This window comes from Ischnura elegans, chromosome 1 (genome assembly GCF_921293095.1).
Source record: "Ischnura elegans chromosome 1, ioIscEleg1.1, whole genome shotgun sequence".
NCBI lineage: Eukaryota > Metazoa > Arthropoda > Insecta > Odonata > Coenagrionidae > Ischnura > Ischnura elegans.
In genome coordinates, this window is record NC_060246.1 from 4633702 (window position 1) to 4657460 (window position 23759).

At 38.5% G+C, this 23759-nt stretch overlaps 1 protein-coding gene across 1 annotated transcript in view; it reads left to right on the forward strand.

Annotated features, from left to right (window-relative positions):
- Nucleotides 1–46: 46 nt before the first annotated feature.
- The window catches only part of LOC124154964, a 29495-nt gene continuing 5782 nt past the window's right edge, over nt 47–23759 (forward strand). Inside the window, exons 1-7 of the mRNA XM_046528719.1 lie at nt 47–208; nt 283–522; nt 6440–6745; nt 6828–7037; nt 12196–12412; nt 16321–16475; nt 18417–18656. Coding sequence (XP_046384675.1) covers nt 139–208; nt 283–522; nt 6440–6745; nt 6828–7037; nt 12196–12412; nt 16321–16475; nt 18417–18656 — 1438 coding nt within the window. The 5' untranslated portion in view covers nt 47–138. The remainder of the gene's footprint in view (nt 209–282; nt 523–6439; nt 6746–6827; nt 7038–12195; nt 12413–16320; nt 16476–18416; nt 18657–23759) is intronic.

Consider the following 23759-nt stretch of genomic DNA (forward strand, 5'->3'; position numbering starts at 1 on the left):
TGACGCGCGTAGCCAGTCTTTTTTCTTTGCGCTCACGTTTTGTAGTTGTTTCAAGAAACGGCTCAAAAATAAAAAGGGTGGAGCTTGGTACCCTTGTAGGTTTTAAATGCTAATATTTAGGCGTTTTAATCTTTCAAAATGGTTTTGAATTCACCTTCGCTTCGAGAGATGAAGAATTTTTTATCTGTGCTATCAATTGTGTGTGCAAGTGAGTAATTTCATGATATTGCTTTTCGGTTTTTTAAATGCGAATTTGAGGCGACAATAATATTTCTTATTTAGTTCACAGCTGTTCTGGGGCATGTAGCATTCCCCTCATCATTAGAGGATCTTGGTTTTCGTGGGAAGATGGAACAAACACTGTTACCGACATAAACGCTGATTTCATGTCCAATAGGGGATATTGTGTCGCAATGAAAGAAGAACATCATGTAAATTATACTTTTGTGTTCAAACAAGAGAGTTGCTATCACTGCGTGAAGCTATTGGTCCGAACAGTGAATGTGCTTGAAAAAACTGAGAGTGAGTATTTCCCCTTTTGAGTTACCTTTTTTTTTTGCAATTTTCATTAAAAATTAAGCGTTATTAATTAGTCACTCAGTGATGGCTAAGGGCGTACTATTTAGTGTGAGGAATTAAGGTAGAATTTAATTTTATCTATTTTGATACAGCCTCAGTTTCATATCTCTAATTTACTTAGTAGTAATATCCCTTTGTCAAATGCTTATTTTAGTGAACTGCTCCAGTTTTGTAACTACTGTTGGATCCAAAATAAAATGAGCATCTACCATTTTATAAAATTATTTATTCATATGTAATAATGCATACAGTGACAGTTATCATAGTGTATTTCGTAAAGGCTTCATTGTAATTTAATTATTAGTAGTTAGTGAACTATTCAGCCAATAGATCTAGCGTAACCAGTAAAAAACGTATTGATTACTGCAGACATACTAGCTATCAAAAAATATTGGAAAACAGTTGACGTACTTTCCCATTTAACAAAAATCATGGAGCTATCTGTAAAATTAGTGAATAGGCGCAGCTTAAGGCTTAGCGAACTTATGGCAGTGCACCTAGTGGTAACTTAGTACTATCTCTCTTATATGGTAAACATTTTAATCTCAAGGAACGGAACTTCTTATCCTCAACTTCATTTCATCAGCAATAAAGTTCTTTTTTATGGCTTATCTGTTTTATGGATGCCCCAATTTGACTTATCAATATTTTATGTGGTATTTTATTTATTTAATAATAATTTAAGGTCACCCAAAGTGAAAACACAATAATATGGTAAAATATTTTATCAATTAATCAAAATTATAATCATAATACAAAAGGAAATCATACACTGAGTGTACAATTAATTACCAAACAGTCAAGGCCAGCTGAATGCCACCTGCAAAATTCTGTTTCAGTTATTAAGTCACTAACATTGACGATATCTGTCTGCAAAACATTTCTTTTGATACATTCATGATTAATTCACTTGAGAGTCTATCGAATAATATACATATTCAATTTATAGGTGCATTTACACAATGATTTGTATTCACCCTTCTTGTGTAGAATGCCCTTTTTTGCCTTACATTTCTTGCTGGGACTAAAAAGTTCAGTTTCCCAACCAATTGCATGCAATTACTTTTATTAATTATATCATGCAGAAAGAGTATATCATTTCTGACTCCTCTTTCACTCAATTTTTTCAATTCAAAATCATTCAACATAACTTTATACTCTACATGATGCTCTAATGCAGGATATGCATCATGGTGTAAATAATATATTACTGTAATTTGAGAAATCTTTTTTCGACTCTCTCTATCGTCATATCATATTTCATGGAATGCAGGTTCTAAATCACTGAGCAATATTCTGCCTTGTTGTTCACATTTGATAAGTACTGAATTATCAACTCTATCATCAAAAAAACATTTTGAGATCCAATACAAAAGTCCAATTAACTTATAAGCAGGCATGATTAAGGATAAGATATGATTATTAAAAGTGATTTCGGGGTCAAAATTAACACCTAGATTTTTCACTTCAGTTTTTCATAATGCAGCTTGCTCCTTCATTACATAATTATTCATAACTACATTTTTACGTCTTATATTTTATATGGCAGAACATTTATCAATATTAAAATGAAGAAAATTTCTGTCTGGCCACAAAATTATGTGATTATCAATATCCACTTGCGCTAATGAACAATCTCTCAAATGTTTTACATTAAGGTATTTCTTAATATCATCAGCAAACAATAATCACTTCATGTTGCACATGCTTTGAGGTAAATCATAAATTAATTAGAGATGGGTCGAATAGCAGATTTCTCGAACTCCAATATCGAATTGGAATATTAAATCATTGCTCGAATATTCGAATACCTCGAATTTTGAATACCTCGAATACTAGAATTGCGCAAACCATATTAAGCGTACGTTTCTTCTTCTATTTCATTTCATGAGTGTATAAATAAAAAGGTGTACAGTGGAAACTCGATCTATCGTTTTTCAAGGGGATGGACGAAAAAAACTATGAATGCGGGAATGTTTGACTAGGTTGCCTATGCAGCAGAAAACCCAAGATTTTGGCGAGTAATAGTGATTTCCTATAAGGATTCAAACAGGAATTTAGCTAATTAATGGAATATTTTAATGTTATGGAAACAATTTGGGCATATAGTTGATTCAACTAACATCTCTTTTAAATATCCTAAGGGGACACACCACCTCGCAAAAAAAAGATTGCATGCCGTCTCGGCATTTTCACTGATACGATGGATTTCTGTCTGATGTATACATTCTTATCTACCAAACCCCATATCAGCGGCACACCCATCTGGCACTCGGCTTCTTATTTTCAGCAGGTAGTGATCGCTTTACCCCCACTCCTACTGTCAAGTGCTAGCGGACAATCCGAGGCGTTTTGCAAAATACACGCGCTTCTCCACCGGATTTTCTTCTTCTTCAATTATTTTCAGTCCATCTTTGGAAGTTCTCTCAAGATAAGCAGATGAATTCGACTTTCTAGCAGGGAGAAACCAAATATCCTGAGAAAATATCCCTTCCTTTGTGACAATAGAGATTTATAGCATAACTCGTAAATTGTAACTTGATATATGTTTTCGGAAAAAAATACCGCATCAACTTCCGAGAAGCTCAGCTGCGAGGATATCGAGTTTTGCCAGAATGCTAAGTCTTCATCGTATTTTGACATTTATTTCATTGCGTAAAATGCTTCAGAGGAAATCAGAAATAAGAGGTGTTTGGTCTTATTCTTTTTTAAATTACGTGCACATTACTAATATTTCAATCCAATAAAGGTGTAACATCAATTGCCGAAAGTCATTGTTAGACAACTTTTGGGCTAATAGGTGACTCATGCAGCAGTTGACCTCCAGAAAAGGGGAACTTCGAAGCAGGTAGGCTGAAAAAGGTCAGTGGGGGAGAAAGAAGGAAGGGTGAAACACGATTCTATTGTTCTCCTGTAACTTGATATTTTATTTTGAAGCTTTTCATTCATGGTCTTCGTAATACGAACCTTGCATGAGCTGGGGCCTTGGTTGATTTCAGAGAGGAGGAAAGCATCGGAGGAGGGGCAGAGGGCTGATGGATGGAGGGGTAGCGGATTTTGAGAATTGTGCTACGTAGTTACCATCCCACGGCTCTGAGGTTCTCCTGGTGGGGGAAACCGGGGATTTTCAGATTTTTTCATCCAATCATTTTCGGTTGCCCACGTTGATCTCTTTTCACCACTCTAAAGCACGAATTTGATGTAGTTCGTCAACTTGCGTGTAATGGCGCTGCATGCACTAAACGACTAGAGCTTTTTACAATTTCCGAGTCAACTACCATCGACGTGCGTGCGACAGTTTATGGCGCGAATTTTCCAAGTATTCGAGATATTCGAGGTCGTATCTTTAGCATAATTATTCGAGATCTCGAATATCGAATACTTTCTAGTATTCGAGGTATTTGAGTATTCGCGGTTACTATTCGCAGAACCTTAAAATTAATATAAGAAAAAGAATTGGACCAAGATTTGAGCCTTGTGGACCTTCAGATGAGGCAATGTACTCATCAGATTTTGATTACTTGTTTACCATGTAGTGTTTTCTTTCCATTAGAAATGAACACATTAATCTATGAAGAGACCCAGAGATCCCTGTGGTTTGAAGCTTCTTAACTAAAATTAAGTGATCTATAGCATCGAATGCCTTCTTAAAATCAAAGTAAATATGTAGTTTCAATCTGATATCCCATATCCATTCCAGGAATAAAATAGTTTGTGAGTACAGGCAAATTTATAACCACTAATTTATTTGGCATAAAACCATATTGTACATTGTTTTGAACAACAATTGATTGTTTTACTGTAATTTTAAATGGTTACATATAATTGACTCAAATAACTTGGAAAAAATGGACAACATGGTCACTGGGCAGTAATTTTGAATATCATCACATTTTCCTATTTTAAGCACACGGCAAATCTTTGCCTACATTATTTCGATACTTCCACAGCACAAATGCTCAAAAATCGCCCACCAAGTCAAATCTGCTCATCTAGTAGTACCAGATGAGTGGATTTTATTCGGTGAGCGATTGTTGAGCATTTGTGCAGTGGAGGTATCGATTTATTATTATTGTAGATGTATTATGTGTTATATTAATTGGTATGTATGTTATCTGAACTTTTTCATCTAAATATATATTACATATTGTAACCCACCCGTCCGCACTCCGTCCGGGTTCCACTTTCAGAGGGGTGGGGGAGGATAGTTTGGAGGGATTGCTCAAGGTGAGCGGGTCGTGGTTCGATGGCTAGGGGAAATGGAGGGAGGGGGAAAGAAATAGGAAGATAAGTTGGGGTAGGTTCACTTGCTGAATGGAGGCTGGTGCGTATGAAATAATGAAGGCTTACGTAACAGTTTACAATTCCAACAACACGTTTAATGATCACTTCAAATAGGAAATGTTCCACAAAATACATAAATGAATAACTCTTTGAATAACACAAATTAAACTACTGCTACTGGCCAGTTAGGAACCTAATAACATCAATTAATAAATGACAGAAAAGAAAATAAACCCTGATTACAATTGTTGGCGTGAAATATTATAAAAATGCTTGAAAAATGACAAACGCCAATTCCAAATAATTTCTTATTGTCCTACTAACTACCATTAATCATTCACACACACACGGGGGGGAACTTAAAAAATAATATTAAAAAAAATGTACGTGAAAATATCACTGTTCTTCTTCTCTTGAATGGAAGAGAGAGGGAAATGGGGAGTGGGGCTCTTCTGATTCTGTTGAAATTTGGGGATATTGGTGGCTAGAGTACTTATCACTCTCGCTGATTTGCTGGTGGAGAAAATTTCCTCGGCTGGCTCGATACTGCGACTAGTATCGCTGTGGGATGAGAGAACTCCTGTGTTGGCGCCGTGGATTGACGTCTTCTGCTGCGCGTGCTAGGAAGATACCGTCTTATCTCCTCTTTCCAAAGTCACCGCCGTTTAAAACTCGCGTCTTTTTCCACACTGGGCTGCCTTCTCTCTCTTTCTCTCTCATCACAGAACTGGTGCTTCGTCAAGCAGAGCCTTCGGCTGATTTCTCCAGCAGAATAGTCCTTGCATGTCGTCCTTACTCCGCATATATAGCCACTTTCTGGGAGGGGGATGGGTGGACGGAAAAACCCCGAGCATCGGGTTTTTTCGGCTATTCTTCCGTAGGGGAGGGGGGGTGGTTTCTGTGGAGGGCGGGGTTGGAGGATTTCATCATCTCCGTACGCAGGTGTTCCGGCTTCACAGTGGGATAGGGAGAAACATGCTACGAATCACGTAGGCACCGGAACTTTCCACTTCGTAGGCGGAAGAATCGTGGGAGGGATGGGGGACGGAAAAATACAAAATCTAGTCATTCATTCATCACTTCACATTCACACACACATTCACACAAAATTACATGAGCATTTACATAACATTAAATAGCACTTTACAATATTTATTCGACCCTTCATAATTTACGCAAGCCTTCCCTACCTCGTAAACGCCTCTTTAATACACCATGAACCGAGCCAAACGGCTACAATATGTTATTCCTGTTGGCCTTGTTTTAGTTGCAATAGTTTGGTCAGCTGATATTAAACATTGATTTCTTATTTTATTTTATTGTTACTGATGATGTGTGTCTTGAATTATTGCTGGAAGCCACTGAAAACACATTTGAAAATATTGTAGCCATAAGGAGTGGCTAATGTTACTTTAAGCCTATCCTGTAGGAACTCAAGACAGTGGTGAAGAATGTGCATGGTTAAAATAGTTTTATAATACTTACTTGTCTTATTTTAATACATTGTGCATGTGCCATCTGCAGATTCATCCTTTAATATTACTGTGATTATTTTTCTCTAATCGAAAATCCTTAGCGGGCTGTGTAAATATTCCTCCTGGTGTTGAACCCACCGTGGAAAGGGTGTGTGCCCGCCTAAGGCATGACCAGCACCTCATAACTCTGTTCTCTGAGAACTATACTCCAGTTAATTGCCGATCCTCTCTTGAGGGTGTGTGGCAGTTTGCTTATCAAAACAGATTCAGGTTCACTGGTGAGTGTAATCACCCAGAAGCAACAATAAAATCATGCCAAACTCCGGGAACTCAGTTTCTCATCTCAAATCAAAAGTTCAACATAACATACAAAAAATGTGATGGAATGGCTGAAACATTCAATGGAGGTAGGTATCGCTATGGCACTTATGGTAATGGTCATATCTTTGTGCTTAAGAATCCAGATTTTTAACCATTTATCATTTTTAGTTGTTGAGTACAGCTGCCTTGGTGACTGGTTTGTGGACAAAAACCATTTCTTTGCTGTGGCAAATACAAAGGAATCCAGGAAAGATGAGAAATATCGATGCTTTCTGAAGAATCGTGATGATGACTTATACATTGGAGTTTCCATAACTGCAGAATGTAATACCTTGAAAACTCCGGAGCAGAGTCCAGAGCGTCTGCGCATTACTCCAAGTAAGGAATATGCATCAAATGGTGGACTACTGTCATTACCTTACTGTCATTACTTCCTTGTGGTGAGTTCTGGCTAGTTTCTTCACGAAACTAACAGAGAGCTACTTAGTGAAATGCTTGGTGTTCAGGTTCTGTTCTTTCTCAGCCTTGACTGAATTTCTTGTTGAAAATAGCTCCACAGGTACGTTATTCCTCATTATGATTGATGTTAATTTCAAATAATTTACCTTATTATCACTTTTTTGTGGGATTATTTACTACCATATGATGACTTATTTGCTAAAAAATTAAATTCAATCGAAATAAATATTATTTTACCTGCAATTTAGCCCCCAAAATGGAATTTTAGAAACGTAGGCAAAAATGAGTTGTGTTGTGCGGGTGGTCTTTACACCCATGTCTCGTATAGCGCAAGGGATGCGTTCCTTGGGGTGAAGTAAAATCTGATGCTTTCCCGGCGAATATGTTCAAAAAAGGCTATTCGGGCTTCCAGCCGGGTGGTCTCCCTCCATTGACGTTCCTTGGGGTCTTTGCGCTATACGAATTTGCGTTATACGAGAGCGTTTTAACATTGGGAAGATAGGGATGCGTTCCTGGTAGCATAGATCTTGGGTATTGAATTTCCTATAAAACATCTATATTCCCTTAAAAAGCCTTAGAAAACATTATTTATATAAATGTTAATAGTTTAAAACATCTTTAAAGATAGTATGCACGCATTCAAAGACTTTTATTCACGTTAAAAAAACTTCTTACGTGCTTTTGAAATTCCCTCCTGTGGTGCGGGTAGGCTAACATCTGCTATCTCAGGGGATCGTAATGCGTTGCCGGCAGTTGACGATTTTTCAAACTAGTCTAAAAACAACTATTGTGTCACTCAGGCCCTTTTGTTGCTCATCGAAATGACAGGAAAATGCTACTTTGAATGCCATTTCATAGCTAGCGGAGTTTATGAATGATTAATCATTTTAATTTGAAGTCCTCCGAGTCATTAGCAGCTACGTGAAACAGCCTTTAAATGCCTTGGAACCTGACCCAGGTTTTCCTTCGTTGAAAATGAATGAACGAGATTGCATTCTTTTCCAAAACAATATCGTCTCGTCAACACTAAAAACTGGTTGAGGGGGAAAGGAGCCACTTTCAATCGCAGCTTGGAGTTCATCAGAAAATGTTGCGGTGACTGCGCTATCAACACTTGCAGATTCACCTGATATCGCCGCACTGAAAATACCTTCTTGCCGTTTAAATTCTGGAACCAACCGGAGCTTTCACTAAATGTCTCGGAGCGATTACCACTCTCGTCTTTTTGTACTGATTCACTACGAACTTTCCGTATGTGTAGACCGCTTGGTTGAAGGTGGTGCGGCTGAGGTCACTGATGTTTTAACTTCGTCTTTAGTCGGAATAAGGCATCGTGCGTTTAAACTTCCGCGCAATATCGCTTTGACGTTCTCCATTTTCAAAGCAATTGACCTCTTTCAATTCCTCTTCTAGGTTTATAGTTTTTCTTGATAAATTCTTGATTTTTCTATGCGCATTCCTATTTTTTGGCATATTCTCTTGGTTTTTACTCTGTATGGCTCTATCTAAATCATCTTCCACTGCTGAACTGTATTCCTGAGACGCAGAAGGCCTAAGACTGCGGGGAAGGAACGAAGCCATTGTGTTTGAGACTCTATAGCGGACCCTTTTATGTGTTGATGCTATTCATGTGCAACTCGGCCACCGCTCCATTCGTGAATACCGATGACCTTGAAGGCTTTAGCGTAGACCCTCTTCCTGGAAGTCAATCGCCCGATAACCTATGGCGGCAAAAATACGTCTCAAACCATATTGCTGAAAAAAAATCATTTCCACCAGCCCCACGCTTAATTTACGATCTAAATTCTTTTTTATCATTCTGTTAAGGAGACGAGATAAATTACTTCGGTAGGCCAGCTATCTGGACCCAATGACGAGTAATACTTTTGGCCATTGCACAGTAATGGATTTCGATTAATATATAAACAAAAAAGAAGATTTGAGGCAAGCAATAATATAAATATGCGTAAAATGATAGAATTTCGTGTGTAATTAGCGCAAGTTCACGTTTTATCACGAGAGCGTTTAAGATTTTTGATTAGGCAACACTGCGTTGCAATGTTTCCCCGAGGAACGAATTTGCGCTATATCGAAATTGCGCTAATCGAAATTGCGCTATACGAGACATGGGTGTACTCTATTTTTGTTGTTAATTCATAGACATTTTTTGAACCATAGATTTCGTCAAATAAACTTCAAATTTCATTTTCATAAACTATAAACATGTATCCACTCTTTTTTATTATCCATTATCCCATATTTTCAAAAAAAGGTGTCTTCATAGCCGTTTGAATCTGAAATCAGCCTGATTTTTCGCAAAATTTTCAACTTTAGAGCTCAGGCGGCAGTGGTTAATATTATCCGATTTGAAAAATATTTTGTGTGAGAGATCCTTATATCATTTCGCAACTTTCCTGCATAGGGCAAATTTGATCAGGAAAAAAAACCTTTTTTCGGCCCACCCTAATGTACATAATCAGGCGTGAACCTTTTGCCTTAGACCTCCTGCCACCCGGCTCATCTTGCAAAATCCTGGCAGCATACTACTTTTTATTAGACATACACACATTTTCTTATTCTTTTTGTTGGAATATTTTATAGCTCATCACATTTGTTTGTACATATCTTAGTCTCTATCAATTTACTTGTGATTCTGTAAATGAAATTTAAAATTCATTATGAGATGGAAGGCAACCAATAGATTGAGTTGTTAATTTTGGTTATTTCAAAGAGATGTTGATGATGGATGATACTGAAAGTAATTGGCATTTGGCTGTACTGGCTTCAAATGAGGCGTCATTATTTAGCAGTCTCTTATGAGAGGGCTCATGTATTGAAATGAGAATACCAGATGGATTATCAATTAATGGGGAACTTGCATGAATTTTTTTTATTTCACAGGCGGACAGAAAATTATTTTCTGAATACAGCCAAGAAAACCGCATGTATTTCTGAGTTTTCCTTCGCGAGATATTTAATGATAAATATAACGAATTTTAAAGCGCGAGAAAAACTCCCTCACCCCCCAAGCCACTGCCGACGAAGCCTCGATGACGTCAAAGGTGCCTAAACATCACGCGAAGCGATTGTTGTGATTGTTTGTAATTGTTGCCAGCAGTTGTGAGAGCTTCGTTTGTTAGACGTGTTGATTATTTTATATTTAAAGATAAATATCCGACGATAGAGGCGTGGAAGCCCTCATATTTTGCATTATTTATAATATTAATATCTGAGTAAGGGCATAAAATATAAAACTGAGGCAGTTAAACCAAAAATTTTATAATACCTAAATAACATCGTTGTAGGAGTCTGAGCCATGACCATTGGAAGGGGGATACGTTAATTGTAAGTTGATGTTATCAACGGCATATCATTCATTTAAGTATTTAATTAGAACGATTTTGATGTTTACTAATGTCCGCTTAGCTTTTATATACAATAACTTCATCCGTTTATTCGTAGGTACCGGAGAATTCGTCGTTTAGGACTGTCTGTGCTCGTATTATGAGGTGGATTTCAGTCAATGCAACTTTTGCTCGCTGATTGGAGACATCTAGGAACATTTTTGTGCCAAAATAGTGTTATTTTCAACGTGACATCTCCCGTTAAGCTACTGCTAATAATCACAGTGCCAGTGGTTGTAATGCACAAAGTTTGACAAGGTTGAAAAATATCGGCCAAGAGTTATCAGTGTTCCATTGTGATTGAATTGTAAAAAGTGCTATTACACTATCGATAAATGTCTAACAGTAGTGTAAAAATTGTCAGTGGCGTGCTAATCTCCGTTGTTCACCGTAGATATGGCATTTCTTGATCACGCTATTGAAATAAAAACTGTGTGTGAAGTTTGTTATTCCATTATTTCAACGAATAGTAGTGAGAAAAGTCACCTGTGTCACTTGTGTGGGCTAATTTAAGGGTTTAAATCAGTGAATAAATAGTTGTTTTCATCATAACGAGTTCTGTTATTGTAAGTTGTACGTGATGAATATAAGAATGTGACAGTGACTTCCAGTTTTTTATAAGAGTATTTGCCTATTTCCCACTATATTTTTATGGTATATGCTAGTATATTGTTTATGGATTTACCTATATTATTGAAATAGGTTGTAGCTTGTGTGTGTGTTGGCAGCGGATTCGATTCGCGATCTCACATGTGGATTGTGTGCAGACTGTTTTGCTGTGAATTCGTACCGTAGGACGGATAGGACTACCTTCTCCGCTAATTTGGCGTCGCCAAATTCAACAGCACAGCTTACTCTAATGTCAACAGCACAGCTTACGATCGTTATCCTCCAGTATTACAAGTTTCTTAATTGCAATTCGATTTGCCGCCGACGTATAGCAATAATTTGTCTTAAAAATTCCACAATTTTTGGTGTCCTAAAAAAAGGCTGGTGTCCTAACACCCCACACCACATGCCTTTTAGGCGGCTTGCGGGGTATTATGTAAATGTAGATGTATTTCAGGTGTACTTTTCGAACGAGTGACAACGTTATCATCCATTTTTCTGATAACTAAAACGTACGAAGTGAAACGCTTGTACTTCATCATCCCGATGCCGCATTATTAATATCCCAAGTAATAATCTAGGCACAATAGCAATAGGAAAACTTGTCCAAGAATAACAGAACAAAATAAAGTGACGATGAGCGGCTAAATACTCCCTCAAAACAAATTTTACACCATGCGCTCAGCGTATTTCCCAACTCCCTACGGTTGTTTAGGCAGCTATGACGTCACGCCTGGCCTCGGCAACGCTCGGGTGTCTTCGCGCAGTGGTCGGCTCAGAGAATTTTTTCTCGATTTTAAATGCAATTTCTTTATTTCTTTTGATGTTGAATGGAGAAACTGAAGGTATTTTTGCGAGCTAATGTATCCATTTGACTTATTCAAAATAGTTTTTAGAGCAATCTACGACCCATGCAAGTTCCTCATTGCTGTGTTTCCAGCTATACTTTTACATTTTTTGTTACTTTTTCCATGTGCATGTTTGACTTATAATGGACTAATGTATGGGTTTAAATATTTGCCTTGTTTATGGACTAATATTACGTAATCTTTCTTCATGTGCAGTTAAATCAGAAATAGTTGAACCAGGATGCCGATTACCCCAGAACTTCAGTGGAGATTGGATCAACACTGCTAATCTTGATGCTGATGTGTCGATCAATGAAACACATATAATTGAAACATGGTATCCTGATGAAGGCAGATATCGTCGTACGATATATGTTTGCAGAGAGCAGAGAGATAGTCGTTATATGATGGCCCGGCTGACTGTTGATGGATGGTAAACTTAAATACAAGAATGATTATCTACTTTGGTATCTTTAATCCTTACATGGCTCTCGTGTCGTTTTATTATTTTGCCTTTGCCTATTTAATCATTAATCACTCTATGTTCATTTGCTATAAGGTTTTTTTACACTTAGTATCACCAGCTTCTAGAACTATAATCACACTCTCATTGGTTTACCCCAAAGATTGGTTTGAATGGGTGATGATGAAGCCCATCTCAAGCTAAGCCACAGGCATGTGAACCCATAATCCATTTGAGATAGGGATACAGTTCCTCTCCCTGGTCCATCCCACTCTTGGCTTGATTTAATTTGGTCAACTCTTCAAGGATTTGACCATGATACCCTGATGCCAAGTGCCCAATAGACCACCACACTCAACAATAGTGGTCACATTTCACACCAGAGCTAGGAAACGTGTCATCAGCTTCTTCCCTCCTTCCTTTCATCAAGCCTTGCAAAATAGGTTGGCATCCAAACTGTTTTCATGAACGACTTCTCATGGTGAATAATGAAACACTGACTTGCAATTTTCCACAGAAATAAAATTTAATTCGACTCGAGTTTCGATGTTACTACAACATTTTCAAGGTACAACGTTTGAAAATGATGTAGTAACATCGAAACTCGAGTCGAATTAAATTTTATTTTTAGGGAAAATTGCAAGTCAGTGTTTCATTATGAATCAATTCCACTCCATCTCGCTTGATTCCTCAAATTTTAGACTTCTCATGGCTTGGCTTTAAAAATTTTTTCAGTATATTATATCTGGTTCTATAGGAATCTCAACTATCTGCTGGGCTTTACAATGAATTTTCAGGGTCATGGTTGGCAAAATTACTCTAATTTCAAGCTTCAAAAGCACAGCTTTCCAGGCAACTTGTACTTAGAAAATGATGTCTCCAACAACTCGCATACTTCTCAAATTGAGATTGCTGATGCATGTCTGCCCAATTTCCATTCCAATACCTCCACCTAATGATCGAAGGATAATATAGTATTGCTTTTGGTAATTGGTGAAACAACCTTGTAAGGGGTCTCTTTGTGTTCCCGTATTTACTCAACCTCTTCTCTCACTGTAAAAAGTAAGTAAATCAGTGGACACCCAAAGCTCCAAAGGTGTTATGGTATGGTAACCGTGGGAGCAGCACTCTTTCGTGACAGTAAGGGACCTCTTGGAGCCACGTTTCCTCAACCACTCTCCCTCCTTAAATTCAGTATCTTAGTTAGTCACACTTGAATTGGGACTAGATAATAAGGAATTACTTGATTAATCGATAAAAGGACAGAACTCAAGATGTAATATTAATAAATAAATAAAAGAAAAGCAAGAAAACTTGAAAACACCGGTTTAAAATAATGTGGATAACCAGGTAAAACTGAGTAGCCCCCCAATTTCTGTTGACACAAAGCCATAGGAACTTCTTTCATTGTACAATGATAATGATTAAATTTTTCCTCTGAATTGGCAGCTTATTTATATGTCTAGTTCCGGGAGATATGTTATGTAACTCACCCTCTGTTGCATAAAGAGTCAGACATCTTGAATCTGTTTTATTGCCGAGAGGAACTTATGCAATGGAATAATGGCTAGGAGAGTGAGTACATACTTCTTTGCATAAAGAGGTCTCAATGGTGAGCACCAAAGCAGGAGCCTTGAACCATTTACAAGAGTTTCAGGCTTGCAAATTTTCCTTTTCATTTAAACCCTCCTATTTAGGAAATTTGGGTGCCCTGAACTTTATACACTAAAGATTATACTGTGATGATATGTTTTGACTGGATTTCATGAAGTTCATTGCATGTTGCTTGGTAAATTCTTTCTTTTTCAATTGGGATTTGCTATATATTGACTACCAAATCATTGACTTCCAGACATGCTTTAATTAGCCAAGGGCATCTGTGTATGCAATCAATGTGTGTGTTCATTGCTGTATTTAAGTTGTGCTTTTGCTCCAACATTTTCTCATTACCTCGATATTGCCGAATAATTTCTTTTCCTCTTGGTGAAATGATTATTGTGTGCATCAATATAGTTTATCTTAACTGGTCTCTAAGGGAAATGCAGTAAACTCTATATTATCACGTGCAGATTATTCGTGCATGAGTTTCACTCTGCTTTGAAGTTTTCTGCAATCTTTATGTAAAATTCGGATGCAAACACTTGAGCAAAATTGAATTTTAGTGCAAGGATATGTAAGGCTTATTACGTATTTCCATTTGTAAAAGGTGATTATGTTCTTTAATTGCTGACAGGGAAAGTTTCAAGTGTACTTGTACATCTGCTCTAATATAGCAGAAGATGATAAATGTTGGAAAAGAAAAAAACTCTTGATTGATTTTAAAAATCTTCAATAGATAACCAATTGTAAATTAAGAAAATGTTATCTACAATCTTTAAATGTATTTTTCATATTGCAAATGTACAGTTATATCCGTGGCTTCGCAAGTGGTTGAATACAACCCAAGGCAACTGGATATTTTGTCATGTTTAGTCATGTTTACACCATGACCAGTCGAGGTCCAACTAAGAGGAAGTAAAGACAGTGGAGGAAGTGGAAGTAGAAACGAAGGGAGTAGAGATAGAATAAGTCTCAGCCAGGCACTCATCTTGGTAGACACCTGAGCAGACAACAGAGTCTGAGCATGAATAATAATATATTGTTTGATTCACGTAAATATTGAACATTGTAAGAAATTAAATTGCAAGTGTGGATTATCCACATTTCCAATTATTCATACATCCATCTTCAGCCCAAGTATTCTTTAGTTTAGGGTTATTTTGTTTTAGCATTGGTACGAGTTAGGATATCACCCATGCTCAGTGGCGGATACAGATGGGGGGCGCGGGGGGCGCGCGCCCCTCCCTTGCGGGTCCGGCCGTATTGCCAAGCATTGCAGAACCACAATTGTGACTTTTTTATATCATAAGATAGCAATGTCTTATATATGTATATAATTACTTTAATTAACATTTTATTTTACTCTGCCTGCGACTTGATTATTTTTTAACACGATAAAAGTAAAGGCAACTCAATATATCTTTTGCGCCCCCCCCTTGAGTATTTTCTGTATCCGCCACTGCCCATGCTTCAAGATTTAGTGCCAGAGTTTTGTGGTGCAGTGATAGTTAGAGACTCCCTTATGACTTCACATCATCGTGAGTGATCGTGGCACTCTCGTTGTCGGGCCGCTGATCCACTGGAAGGAGGTGTAACGTTTGATATTGAAATATTGATGTTGTTTGGGAGTTGTTGATAGGAAGAGAGGGGGGATTGTTGAGGAGAGAGAATGGAGGGAGAACTGCTCAAAGTAGTGAGGCAAGAAGAAACTGCATCTTTAAGAAAATAAAGAGGATTTAGAAGAAATCAAATATCTGATGTTACAGAGGGAAGGGATCGCAGAGGCAAGTCAAGAATCTGACACACTCACTCCTTATTGTGTTACTTCATGTACATACAAATGCCAACTTCTGACCACTGTGTCATCTCCTCGTCAGCATGATAGGGTCCACACTACATCTTACATTACTTGGGCATCCAAGTGCTCTCAGTTGGGAGGGTGCTGAGCGTGTCGGTTAGGTGGGAGAGGAATGAAGGAAGGAACATGGCGGCCTGCTCTTACAACATTCAGAATGCAGAAGGCCTTCCCAGAAATAACTGCCCTGAAAAGTACATACTCCTGGCAATTATGGCTGTGGACCTTGATGTAATGACCTGTTTAATTCTTCTTCAGTTGGTGCCACACCAACAGAATACTAATTGATTTCTCTATCTCACTTGGTGCTTTTGAAATGAGTGTTTAAATTAACACTCTGTGATGAAGCTTTATTTGAATCAGTTAATTTATGGAAAAAATGTCTCATTGTTGGTGATAATTTCTTTTTTCTTCTTCATTTCAGTCAGAAAGATTATGTTTGCTTTGACTTTGTGCCTCAGCACCACAACATAATCAGGTATCGCAAAGGAGTTGCCGTGATCATTGACAATTTTCACACCGTTTGCTCCTGGGTGCAATTTCCAAATAAAGAAGCTTGGAAATATGACCTCTTCCTAGGTAATGCATACATTGATTTAATTGTGAAATTGGTAAAACCCCTTCATAATGAGCCTCCATATGGCAACATTTTATAAAAGCCTCCATAATGAGCCTTTAATGAAGTTAAAAAATAAATAAATAATGAAGTCATAGCTCTGGTGGCAGGCCCATCCTATGCATAATGCATGGGGAAAAATCTCCCGTAATGAACCTTTACATTTATGAAATCTCTGTATTACTAAGTCTGCACGTGGACTTCAATTAAAAAAACGACCTCAATATGGCAAAATGTTTTCCTTAAAAATTAATCTAGTTTGTGTTTATATGCAATTTCATTTCTGAATTCCACATTATCCTAAGAAGAGTTATTCTTCGTTGTGTCCTGTAGTCTTGTAGCCTAGCAATGCTTATAATTTAGCATTGGCCCAATCTGGGCAGCCAATCGGAAGCAGGAGCACCAGCATGACCTGCAATGCCTTCTAATTTACGTCTTTCAGCCTGTCATGGATAATGGATCTACCATTGTGGGCTGGCATTGTGTTTTCAGGCATTCTTTTTACCTCATCCCACAAAATTGATGATAAATGGGCTTAGGGTATGGAATCCAAAATTGCCAGCACGGTCAGTGAAGAAATTTTGTTATTGTAGTAAGACACTCAAATGCTGAGGAATGGCCAATGCCAGATCGAGTCCATACTTAAGATGTTAGAGGCTTTGGCGACCCACTGAGATATCAGAATAAACATAATTTAAATACTTCCGGGTGAAGGAGAGGGCATATCAAGATATTGAATACTTTCTCGGGAAGGAAATGTGGTCGGTAATTTTCAGTGTGAAATTTCTGATGTGCAGTGGAGTTAATTTTGGCACTTGGGTTACCTGCAGCCAGATTTTTGGGTGGCCTATCGAAGTTCAGGTGCGTAGACTTGTTTCTCTGGATTCCAGGGATTAAAAAGTTTAAGGCTCACTCAAGGAAGCACCAATTCTCCCCTTACCTGAGCAATTGACATTGGTTGAGGTATTCCTTTGAGTACTATGCATTGGAGGTCAATGACCAGAGGCATGCACTCATCAACTGCAATACATGTGCTCTATTTTTTCAAGGTTGTGGTGTTTCTGGAAATTTTCCCAACTTCATTTTTGGTTTCCCAATTCAGGTAAGGGCCTTTTCATCTCTTAGACATGCTTTCTTTATCATTGAGGTGAGATTTTTGCTTTACTTTGAAAAAAATAATCCAAACTGAAGTCCACTGCAGCTGCTCTTATTGTGCCTCGCCTCTTCAACCTTGAAAGTGAATTCTTTGCTCTTCCTGTGACAGCGCAACCCACTGAGCCTCTCTTTATACCAAACAATTGAGTTGTCGTTTTTTTTTGTCCTGCCAAATTTGTTTTGTGGAGGTTTTTCTATTTTTAATCCAAATTTAAGAAATTAATGTTTTATGAGTATTATTTTGAAATTTAAGTATGGAAAACATCTCTTTCAAAGAACATGGAAAATTTGTAGTTATAGACTAGTTCAAACGTCGGTGATATGTTGGCTGTATCCCTTAGTATTAAGGATTGACATTAATTTTAGAAGTAAATTTTAATGGAATTAATATCTTTTAATTTAATATATTGTCTATACCTTGTGTCTTCTAATAGTGTAGCACAAATGAATTCCTCATTTTTAATAGTAACTGCTACAGCAGTCTTGATGGAATATTTTTCTAGGAACCAGAAACTTTTCAAGCCGAACGTCTCCCTCATTACCAAGTCAATAGTATTCAGATTGACCAAAAATATGAGATTGATGAAGTTGTGACCTATTGTTTTTCTGGTGAATGTGTTTTCATTTATGCCTGAAGTGAATATAATGTAGAAGTATTACATTTATGTGTATGTAGTTAGAGGTCCGTGGACAAATTGATGATTTTTGGCTAATAGCTGATTTTATACTTCAAAATTTCTCACTTTTAGCAAAGAATCCAGTTCCTGTTCGCTGTCCAATTGCTGGGAAGTTCAACTTCACTCAGAAGGGCGATGTCCCATTTGAAACCCGAATTCTTGGTGGTGTGACTCTTTCACCAAGGCCTAATCTCTACTGCAAGGAGAACATTTCAGATTTCTCAGTGTGTGATACGTATCAGAAGGAAATACAAATTGATGAGACATATTGCCTCTCCGTGGATCATCTTGGAAGACCTGTCGATATTTACAGTAAGTTAGTTCAAATATTAATTTGCTGTTCAGATTTCAGGTTTTAATCATCATGGAGTAGAATATGACCATTGTAAAACTGTGGAACACATTGCTTAAAAACTCTCATTAGGTTTACCAACCTGGTGCATTTTTCTACATTTCGAGATTAATGCCATTAATCCTCATCAAGGTATGAATCTATTGTGTATCTATCTATCAATTCAAATTTTTAAATGTTGATGGAAATACTCAGTTTTATCTGGTAGTTAATCCAAATTTTTTAATCCAGTGTTTTCTAGTTTTCTTACTTTCCTTTTATTTATTTATTGATATTACCCCTTGAATTCTGACCTTTTATTGATTAATGAAGTTATTCCCAATTATCTAGGCCCAATTCAAGTGTGACTAATTATTGACAACCGTATAAGCGTGTGTAAGAGACGCACCTTTCTTCCCACGAATTGCAGCCGAAAATGGGGCTGCGTGTCTTACACGACCTTCGTATATTCCCCCCCTCCCCTTCCCCAGTCGCAAGCCCAAGGCCTTGGTTGTCTGTGCGAGTCAGTCTGAAAACCAAGGTCAAAAACAAGCGCGAGACAGGGGAGTTTCTCCCTTAGTGATGTAATTTTAAAATGCTCCTGTTTGCGTTTCTTACTCCTAAGTATACTTGCAAGCATCGCACCTTTGCGTCGATACCTCGGAGGAGAACATGGAAAAGATCGCACAGATTTTTTTATTAACCTTCAGGTGAGTGTGCAAGTGGGCATCCCGTGGTGTTTAAAACTGCAAATGGCAATCGCTTATCTAAATTAGAAAAAATTTTAGATTTGAAGGATACCTGGATAATAGTCAACATCTGTCTTGGTGAGTAATTTCTATTGGGCTAATGGCCTGATTTTTCCAAACTCATCTTCAGACGCTATTTTGAGGATTATTGCCGCTGAAAATTATGTTGGTGGTATGTTGAAAACCTGCACTTGAAAAAATTCAAATGAGTGTGTACATTGTTGGACTAAATGGTGAATAGAAGAAATTGGAAATGCTTATAAGATAAGAGCGCTGAAGGAGAGGTCGAGGGGAAGGAGTGCACTCCCTCCATCTTTCATGCAATGAGGCTACGAGCGAAGGAGCAAGGGATGAAAACGTCCAATCTTGCATGTGACGTCGTAGCCTTCAAAGCGAAGGGGCGAAGGCACAGCAATGTGTTACATGCAGATTGCATTGCCTGATGTTTCCAGTCTGTCTCATTTTGTTTGAATGCGCTCATGCTCTGCTTGTTTCTTCCGAAATTTTGCTGTTTAGATTATGTTGAATATCAGTAGCCTTGTTGTAACTATAAATCTTTGTGTCAATCAATCAGAGCTTAAAAAACTTAAATGCTGTTAGATATGTTTTGCATTAGGCATTATTCTTTTTTGAACCTAATGCGTGTCATACAATTACTGAAAGCTATCAAGATATCTTCGGGCTCAGTAGATGACTCACCTAGCATTAGGCCTCCAGAAACTGGGAGGATTGAAGCTGGTAGACCGAAAAAGGAGACAGGGTAGGGATGAAACACGTTTCTATTGCTCCCATGTAACTTGATATTTTCCTTTGAGGCAAGTGATTTATGGTCTGTGGGATCTTGGAAAGGTAAAAAAGTCAGAGGCATGGGCTGATGGAAGGCTGAGGGTGGTTTTGTGAAATCTAAGCCATAGCTATTATCTTACGGCACTGAGATTCCCCTGATTGTTGTTCAATCTCTTGCCAAGATTCACACCCTGTGCCTGTTGTGTTTTGCCTTAAAATTTTCCACGACTGAAATTCTATTGCAATACTCCTACGAGAGCTTTAAAAAAAATTGTTTGTGAGTAGGACAAGCATCGTAGTGCTTCGATGCGAAGAGAGGATTGGAACTTTTTCTACTCCCTCTTATGAGATGTTGCATTCACGAGAGCATTAGTTTAAAATTTTGATTCAGATTCAATTTATTTTATGAACTTGGATCCGAAGTAAAGGTTAAAGGCATGATATGTGGATATTTGGATCCGAGCTATCTGATGCAACCACCCCTAGTATCTATCATGAGGTTAAGACTACAAGTGAATACCTACTTACCGTATAAGCGCGTGTAAGAGGCGCACCTTTTTTCCCAGATATTGCAGCCGAAAATGGGGGTGCGCCTCTTACACAAACTTCTTATCTTCCCCCCCTCCCCTTCACCGGTTGCAAGTTCAAGGGGAACTGAGTGGCCTTGGTTTTCAGCGTGAGTCAGTCATCTGAAACCCTGGGTCAAAATCAAGCGGCAGGCAGGGGAGTTTCTCCCTTAGTGACGTATTTTTAAAATGCTCCTGTTTGAATTTCTTGCTAGCATCGCTCCGTCACGTCGGTACCCCAGAGGTGAACATTGAAAAGATCGCGCGGGGTGATTCGCTCCGGAGCGCGCGCTAAATTTATTGCCACGAGTGGGCATCCCGCGGAATTTATACTGCATATAGTAATATTGGTGTCAAAACCTGCGGTTGAAAAAATTCGAACGAGTGTGCTCATTGTTGGACTTAATGGTGGATAGAAGAAATCGGAAATGCTTATAAGTGAAGAGCGCTGAAGGAGAGGTCGAGGGGAAGAGGGCTCCCTCCCCTCCGTATTTAAAGCTACGAGCGAAGGAGCAAGGGAAGAACAGTCCCGATCTTGCATGTGACGTCGTTGCCTTTAAAGCGAAGGCGCAGCAATGTAATATACGCAGTTTGCGTTGCCTGAGTTTCCAGTCCGTCTCGTCTTGTTTGAATGCGCTTATGCTACGCTTGTTTCTTCCGAAATTGTGCTGTTTGGACTATGTTGAATATTAGTAGCCTTATTCTAGCTATAAATCTTTGTGTCAATCAATTAGAGCTCAAAAAACTTAAATGCTGTAAGATATACGTCGCGTTAGGTCTAATTCTTTTTAGAACCTCGTGCGTGTTATACAATTGCTGAAAGATATCGAGATATCTTCGAGCTCAGAAGGTAACTCACGTAGCATTTGACCTCCAGAAACTTGGGGAATTGAACCTGGTATACCGAAAAAGGTCAGTTGGTGGAATGGGGTAGGGATGAAACACCTTTCCATTGTTCCCTGGTAACTTGATATTTTCCTGTGGAGTCTCGGAAAGGAAAAAAACGGCAGAGGCATTAGCTGATGGAGAGCCGAGTGTAGTTCCGTTAGGCCCCTTGCACACACACCGATTTTGGACGGCCGGTAAAATATTGGCCGATATTTTACCGGCGAAGCGATGCTTGCACACACGCCGGATTTTTACCGGTCAAACGATACGTTGCTAAGTTTTTGAGCCGGCGTCGGCGATCCACAGTGACAATAGCCGGCAGCTAACCGGCATTTTGCTGGTGCCGGCGTGTGGTCGGTACGTGTGCAAGCTCCAATGCTCTCCCATTGTTCACTATTGGAATGTGGACGGCCGATATTTTACCGGCCGTCCAAAATCGGTGCGTGTGCAAGGGGCCTTAAATCTACGACGTGGTTATTATCCTACGGCGCTGAGATTGCCCCGATTGTTGTTCAATTTCTTGGGAAAGCTCATGCCATTTGCCTGTCGCGTTTTGCCTTAAAATTTTCCACGGCTGCAATTCTATTGCAATACTCCTGCGAGAGCTTTTAAACAAAATTGTTCGTGAGTAGGACAAGCAACGTAGAGCGATGGCGTATGCGAAGAGAGGATCGGAACTCTTTCTACTCCCTCTTATGCCGCCGCAGTTATCAAAATTTCCTCTTTCAAATAGTACTGAAAGAGGACATTTCGATAACTGTCGAAATTCCAGGCATACGTCTGCAACACCGCACGATAGGATAGAAAAAATGTCGCAAAATTTTTTTTTTATAGCTTCGATCCTCAAAATAGGGGTGCGCCTCTTACATGTGTGCGCCTCTTACACAAGCTTATACGGTATCTCTGAGTGCCATACATATCGTGTAAATTTAGCTGAAAAATGCCGCATAAATTATTAGTATCGAAGGTGGAAATTTTTATATATGTCGAAATTCCAGGCATGCGTCTGCAACACTGTGCGATGTGATTTTAAAAAAATGCCTTAATTTTTATTTCTTTAGCGCTGACACTCAAATTAGGGGTGTATCTCTTACACGTACGTGTACGGTAATTGTCATAATCAGGAGGAGCAGGTTGGTCACAGAAAATAAGGCTACACATTATACATGAATTTTAATGAGTTTATATGTATAACCAATGGACCTAAAATAAATAAACACTCATAGTAGAAGTCAGCAAAGAATAACAGTTGATGAAGGAAGAGAAAGCAAATTGCACGAAAGCCCTAGATTGTGGAATAAGTCATAATCTTCAGGACTATTATGACCCATTCGCAGTTCGGTTTTATGAAAGGAGTAATCACAGGTAAAACTCCACTGGAAGTTGTGAATCTCTAGATTTTCTCTAGCATTGATTCAATTTGCTATTCTGGAAAGCCATGGGGCAATCTGTATTGCGACCCATAGTAGCATGCTTATATTGATGGTCATTTGTCTTTCAAAGCATGTACATATTAACCTAATGACATCCTTGGAAAATGATATTGGATGAAAGCTTCTTGAGTTTCCATCCGGGTCAGGGAAAATGATGTTACTGCAAATTTCCAAATATCCAGGCTAATGATGGGGATAGGTGGCACGAATATTCAGAAAACACGAATAATCCGAACTTTCACTTTGATTTCTTGTAATATTCGTAATTTATGTAAATCAAACTTTATATATCATTATTTACGCACTCTGTCTGTTATTTTAGATCTGCAGTCATTAAGATCTTTCTTTTCCTGACCGTGATGTTTTTAGCGGTGGTAATGTGATTGTACTCTTATTCCTAAGTACTGCTCCATATAATACCCAGTTTATGAAAACCACATGCCCTGGCTGCATGGCTCAGAGATCACGGATTCAGAGAAGTGGTTTTCATGAATGCTTCAAAACAGCTTCACCAGTTGGAAACTGCACTGTCAGGCACCACGCCACGTAGTCGTGTCTCGCACAGGTTGCCTGGGATACAACTACATAATGTGAGATGAGGATCTGTGATCACTGAGCACGATCGTGCACCATGATGCTTGGAGAACAGAACTCGGGTCAAG